The 6,788-nt window shown below is 34.4% G+C and overlaps 1 protein-coding gene across 2 annotated transcripts; it reads left to right on the top strand.

Annotated features, from left to right (window-relative positions):
* The first annotated feature begins 458 nt into the window (after positions 1 to 458).
* Positions 459 to 5,616, top strand: Ppdpfl (pancreatic progenitor cell differentiation and proliferation factor like). Of its 2 annotated transcripts, XM_015485777.2 has the most exons (5): positions 460 to 620; positions 947 to 1,039; positions 3,690 to 3,767; positions 3,870 to 3,969; positions 4,860 to 5,616. In XM_015485777.2, exons 2-5 carry the CDS (start codon positions 985 to 987, stop codon positions 4,870 to 4,872), a joined length of 246 nt encoding a protein of 81 aa, XP_015341263.1. In that variant the 5' UTR covers positions 460 to 620; positions 947 to 984; the 3' UTR covers positions 4,873 to 5,616. The 2 variants fall into 2 exon arrangements, with proteins under 2 accessions (XP_015341264.1, XP_015341263.1); XM_015485778.2 differs by lacking the exon at positions 4,860 to 5,616 and having other exon boundaries at positions 459 to 620; positions 3,870 to 3,973.
* The last annotated feature ends 1,172 nt before the right edge of the window (positions 5,617 to 6,788 follow it).

Consider the following 6,788-nt stretch of genomic DNA (forward strand, 5'->3'; position numbering starts at 1 on the left):
CTGTCCATTTATCCAGTTCCACTGTATATACCCCTTTCCCCGAAAGTCTCCAAATCTGAAGAGTTCTTTATTGTTCTCCTGTGACCTATGACTCTGCCTTGCTTCATTATGCCTGTGGATATGTATGTTCAGTCTCCCCAGCTAGACCGCAGACAATCCACCACATCCCCAGTTTTGTCCAGCTTGGTGCCTTTGGTAGAGTATGTGATTATACCCACGGTGGAAGAGATACGTGGACATTAGTTACCTCCAGAGAATCAGAAGTTAGTTAAAAGATGTGACATTAAAGAGAGTGAGTCCCAAACAGGGTCAAGGCCAAATGCTTCCCTATCCTTGCAGTGAAACTTGTCATGCTGACAAGTCCAAAGGTCCTTTGGACTGCTGGAGGGCGGAGACGGGCAGAGAGCATTCAGTCATTGCCTTTGCCTGGCTGTATGCCACCTCACCTCAAATTACCAATAGTTCAGGCACCAGCCAGCTTGGGCTTCTAAATATAAGGTTGCTCACAGATTCTCGACCACATCATCTGTCACCGTGGTGCTGCTTTCAGAATGTGCGTTTTCTGAAGAAACTTTAAAAACTACATATTTTTAGAAGATCAAATTGGAGAAAACAAATATGTGAGTTATTGCACCATGGCTGTGTTAACACTTTTATTTTTTTTCTGAACCTTTGGTTTGTTTCAGACAGAGTAAATTGTGTTTGCACCATTTGTAGTTGAATATGAAGGGTTTTTTTTCCCCAACTAAATATACTAGTTAATTGCATCTTGTTTTGTTTATTGTAGTCTATTTAATTGCAATTCCAGGTAAATTGTTAAAATCCTTCTTCAGATATTTATTACATGGTAAATGATTTTACTTTGCAACATAATATTCACATGTAAAAAGGGAAAAGGAAACTCCATTTATTTATCAACATCTCTTTTCTGGTTATTTTTCCTCAGATTGCTGCTCTCAGCCTCTGGATCTCAAGCAACAAACCATGGCATCAGTACCTTCCATTGGATGTCTTCTGGCCAAAAATCAGTATTACCGAAGTAAGTTGTATTATCACTAGAGAATATTCCCGGAGAATGTGATGAGAAGTGTGACTGTGGGGTGCTGTTGGCCAGTACTTCATGGTCAGAACTTAAGGGAGGGAGCTGACAGTGTTGCTGACAGTGAAGGAACAGCTGCAGAAGATAGGTGGTTCCTGGAACTAGTGCTGCCCAGGCTCATTTCTTTGCTTTGGCCATGATACACTGATAAGGCCTCCAACTCTTACAAACAAGTGAAAGTCAGCATTTGTTTCATGAGTATAGTTTAACTTCTTACTTTCTAATTTTGGTAATTTTGTAGTATTTTAAAGTAGGCATCTGTAATATTTCTAAGTTAGAACAATAGTGTTCATTTTTGATTTTGTACTTCCTAAGTTTTTTTAAATTTGGCATTTATACCACTTTAAATTTGACATGTATGTAGGACGGGCACAGAGGTGCATGCCTGTAATCCCAGCAGCTCAGGAGGCTGAGGCAGGAGGATCCTGAGTTCAAAGCCAGCCTCAGCAAAAGCGAGACACTAAGCAACTCAGTGAGACCCTGTCTCTAAATAAAATGTCAAATAGAGCTGGGGATGTGGCTCAGTGGTCAAGTGCTCCTGAGTTCAATCCCCAGTATCAAAAAGCAAAAAAAAAAGTGGCATCTGTATTGATTGAGATTTCATAGAGTATGTTATTAATTAAAAATCAATAATTTTTCATGAACAAAATATCACCTAATTCCTTAGAAAAGAGGGAATAGTATGAGTCTGGTTCAAAGATTTTCTACTTTCCATTCCCTGCAGTGGATGACAGGTCAGCATCTATCTACCCAGTCTCATTTTTTAATCTAGCTATCTATCCTACATATTCATGGCTGAAAAGAAAATTTGACCATCCTGAAAAGTCTGAAAAATTTCATAAAATGAAAAGAGCATTTCAGAATCAAATTGGCATTTAGTAAAATTATCTATGCAGGCAATCTATGAAAAAGTCATTTCAAGGATTGTTTATAGCTTAAGAATGAGAAACATCTAAGGATTTATTGTTTTTACAAAAAATGTTTAAACTATGCCCGTCTACTGAGTGTTTCTTTCTTTATCAACAGAAGTTATTTTTATAGTCTGCTCTTTTAATAGATTTACTGCTTTAAAATATAAGTGTTAAAAGACAAACAAAATGTTCTTATAATTTCTTACTTTCTAAATTTGGTAATTTGGGGATTTTAAAAATATACATCTGTAATATTTACTATGTAGTACAATGCTATTCATTCTTGATTTTGTAATTCTTAGCTTTTGAATTTGACATTTATAAGATATTTTATTTTTTTATTTTTTTTCTTTAATTTTTATTGTTGGTTGTTCAAAACATTACATAGTTCTTGACAAATCATATTTCACACTTTGATTCAAGTGGGTTATGAACTCCCATTTTTACCCCGTATACAGATTGCAGCATCACATCGGTTACACATCCACTGTTTTACATATTGCTATACTAGTGACTGTTGTATTCTGCTGCCTTTCCTATCCTCTACTATCCCCCATCCCCTCCCCTCCCCTCCCATCTTCTCTCTCTACCCCATCTACTGTAATTCATTACTCCCTCTTGTTTTTTTCCCCTTTCCCCTCACTTCCTCTTCTATGTAATTTTGTATAACCATGAGGGTCTCCTTCCATTTCCATGCAATTTCCCTTCTGTTTCCTTTTCCCTCCCACCTCTCACCCCTGTTTAATGTTAATCTTCTTCTCATGCTCTTCCTCCCAACTCTGTTCTTAGTTACTCTCCTTATATCAAAGAAAACATTTGGCATTTGTTTTTTAGGGATTGGCTAGCTTCACTTAGCATCTCTAGCAGTCAGAGAAATGCAAATCAAAACCACCCTAAGATACCATCTCACTCCAGTAAGATTGGCAGCCATTATGAAGTCAAACAACAACAAGTGCTGGCGAGGATGTGGGGAAAAGGGTACACTTGTACATTGCTGGTGGGACTGCAAATTGGTGCAGCCAATTTGGAAAGCAGTATGGAGATTTCTTGTAAAGCTGGGAATGGAACCACTATTTGACCCAGCTATTCCCCTTCTCGGTCTATTCCCTAAAGACCTAAAAAGAGCATGCTACAGGGACACTGCTACATCGATGTTCATAGCAGCACAATTCACAATAGCAAGACTGTGGAACAAACCTAGATGCCCTTCAATAGACGAATGGATAAAAAAATGTGGCAGTTATACACAATGGAGTATTACTCTGCATTAAAAAATGACAAAATCATAGAATTTGCAGGGAAATGGATGGCATTAGAACAGATTATTCTAAGTGAAGCTAGCCAATCCCTAAAAAACAAATGCCAAATGTTTTCTTTGTTGTATTTTAAGTTCAAAATCTCTATCAATGGAGAGTGAGAGTTGTCCACCATGAAAATTAATAGACCTTATTAGTAGAAACTTTTTCGTTGAGAATTTGATTAATTTTTCAACTTGTGATTTCATGATCAGGATACAATGATTTCAAACTATGTTCTTGATAAAAAATAATATAAATTTTATATATATATATATATATATATATATATATATATATATACACACATACATATATATTCATGATATGCTGTGCTTGTCTTTTTGCCTGTTATTTATTTCTGTTTTTATTTTTGTTTCCTAGAGTCCAGTATTTCTTCAGTTAGTTCCTTAACTAGCTCTGATTCTGTTAATTTAATAGATGACAACAGGCCTCTTCAAGGTACTTAATTTATTTCTTATCAGTGTTACCCTCATTGTTTTCCTTTACTTTTAATCTCTCAAATTCATTTGATAATGGAATAATTAAAAGTTTATTTGATAGGATTACCCGAAATGGCAGAATCCACCTGGTGGTTTAAATCTTTTTTCCATTCTGAATCTGGGCTTTCAAATGTGAGAAACAAAGATTTATCTTCTAGTGGGTGAGTTTCTGTTTTTTTCTTTTTTTTTTTTTTTCTGATGAGGGTATTTCTTACTTTGTGAACAAAGCAAAGCCCATAGTAACTTTCATGTAATCAATAAGGGTAACATACACTTCTTTCTTGGAGACACTGAGTCTTTGTTAGGAAGCACCCAAGGGAAGGGGATGTTGCACACAGCTGTTTCCCTCTTTCAAATAACTATCAATGAGAACACAAGCACTCCTCCTAATTCAATCACTGAAGAGGGATCGAAAAGTCATATGCCAATTTGTATAATTGTTCAGGGGGAATATACTGGGAACCAGAGGCAAGGTTCTAAATTTGTTTTTCTAATTCCTTCAGGAGCAGAGTAACCATTATCTAGTTGCTGTCCTAGATAGCCTTGTTTAATCGTACTGTAGATTTTGATTAGCCTCTGCATGGTGCCAATTACTAGGTAGATTGAATTGGTGGGTTTGCATACAGGCTTTTTCAGACACTTTGAACTCTAACACACTGAATAGTGCACATGTTATTCTCATTTTTTAAAACGTGATTGTTTTGGATTTTAGAAACTTTAATAACTCAATTCAAAGTGGAATAAAAAGAACATAATAATGCAGTTCATATACTCCAAAGTTAAAACCCAACGGTCTTGTTGAATTTGCCAAATATTAAATAGAATCAATATTTGAAATGTTTTTTAAAAACAATTTGGAGTTATTTATTAGAAGGATTTTTAAATCTTTATCAAGTTTTTTGATATTGATTATTAAATTATCTAGTGTTTCATTTATTTCTCCATTTTACTTTGACCATAGAGGCAACCTACATTATGAATAAGCATTTTACAGCTAATCATTCTTGTTTTGCCAGTCCATGAACATCATGGTGATAACTATTTTATACAGCACTCACAGTTGATTCTGACAATCAAGATCTCTTCCTGCTGTGGTGCTACAGACGTGAACCCTTACGCTCAGCATGCCAGCTATTCCAGAGGATTTTTCCCTATTGTAAGAAGACAAAACCTACCTGAGATCTCATTTCTGAGACAATATCACAGAAGCTGCTCATTGCAGAAATTTAGGCATTTTCCTCAACACTATTACAGCAAGTGGCACCAGCGACATGGAGAACATTTAAAAACCTGCCTTTAGAGATGTTCACCTTTTTAAAGTAATGAGTCTCCAAATGCAGTGACTTAGCTAAAATAGTCCCTTCATTATCTATATTATTTTTATCTAGAAATTTAATTTAGACTCTTTTTGTATCTGCTCTATGTTATAATGCCTTAAAACTGAAGAAGCCTCTATGCTTCTTCAGAGGTAAATATATTACCTATTAAATATAGTACCATACATCTAACCAATTGGTTTGTAGTATAGAGTTTAAAATTCTTGATTTAAATAATATTTAACAACATGGGAAATTATAACACAATATTAATAAAAAAGTGAGATAATAAAAACTATGTGGTATGATTTTAATTGTATTACTGATTACAAATGGATAAAGTAGATTGGAAGAAACTAGGTCAAAATGCTAGCAGTGGTCATTTCTGGATTTAGGATTGTGAATATGTTTAATTTTTCTTCATATATTTTACTTCAAATTATATAATATGACTTTTTTGTATTAATAGGAAATAATAAAATAATAAAACCACTGGAATAAATTTTCTGAAAGTGTATATTCCCTATATTGAGTATGATATTCCTTAGTTTCTCAGTATTGGGTAGGGAAAAATAGTTCATGAGTTTCACTTGAAAAGTTTCTATATACTGCTTGAAAATATTTTTAATGAAAGATGTGAGGCTTACGTGTTGGGATACTGAACTCAGAGATGGATGTCACTATAGTCATTTGGTTAATGTTGCATCAAACATCCAGCAGAGCACAATTGATTGTCAATAGAATCATGTTGCTACCCAAACACAGAATCCTGGTAAACTATGACAGACTAATCATTTGCACTGATAGACACTACTGAGTGATCATTTACTCTTTCCAAATGGGAAATGCATCTCGCAGTTTTGTCTCTATTTTTTTTTTTTTTTTTAGTTCTGCAGTACACATGCTAGACAAGTGTTTTACTATTGAGCTACCTCCCTTTTAATGAAAGAATTGAAATGTCACTTTGGCCCATATCATTGTTTACACTCTACATTTTTTCCAGTGATTGCTGGCATATGTATTTTTTATATATTTATTGAGGCAGATTAAATATTTGGAGTGTATATTTCACTTAGTTTTAGTCTAAAAGTAAATCACAACGATTAAAGCTGGTTTTCTTAAAGTGAGAGGATTAATACGATGAAACAAAATGGTAAATGGTGGGAGGTTTTGTTTTCACTTTATATATTATCAACAAATTCTTGTTTCCTTAACCACTGGGTATATGTTTGAACAGTTTGCTTGTTTAGGTGATTTGATGGCTTTCCTAAAATAGGTTCACAAATTGGTATTTACTTTTGTTTACTCAGAAAGATAACATTTCTTAAATTATTTCTTGGAGAGTGCAAGAGGGTGTATTTGTAGTATTTATAACATGTTAAAAAGTGGCATTTATATTAGTTTAGACTAGTGTTGCTGTTTCAGAAAGTTATTTAAAGTAGTTGAATTTTACATGAGTTCACATCAATCATAACATGAACATTAGTTATTCAGCATTTTAGAATGATTATGTGTTTATACACACACACACACACACACACACACAAATTGTGTGTAAATGTGAGGATTGATATGTGTAGCCTGCAGAGATATAAAGCATCTTTCTGGAAAGTAACATCAAAGTGAACTCAACATGATTTGAGTTTCTGCAGAATTAGGATGAG

The sequence above is a fragment of the Marmota marmota genome, unplaced genomic scaffold (assembly GCF_001458135.2).
Source record: "Marmota marmota marmota unplaced genomic scaffold, marMar, whole genome shotgun sequence".
NCBI lineage: Eukaryota > Metazoa > Chordata > Mammalia > Rodentia > Sciuridae > Marmota > Marmota marmota.

Bases quoted from the DNA above. Each gene is read 5' to 3' on its own strand.
- Ppdpfl (XM_015485777.2), top strand. From the start codon at position 985: ATGGCATCAGTACCTTCCATTGGATGTCTTCTGGCCAAAAATCAGTAT. The intron at 1,040-3,689 runs GTAAGTTGTATT...TTTGTTTCCTAG, and splicing joins CAAAAATCAGTATTACCGAA to AGTCCAGTATTTCTTCAGTT. The intron at 3,768-3,869 runs GTACTTAATTTA...TTTATTTGATAG, and splicing joins TGACAACAGGCCTCTTCAAG to GATTACCCGAAATGGCAGAA.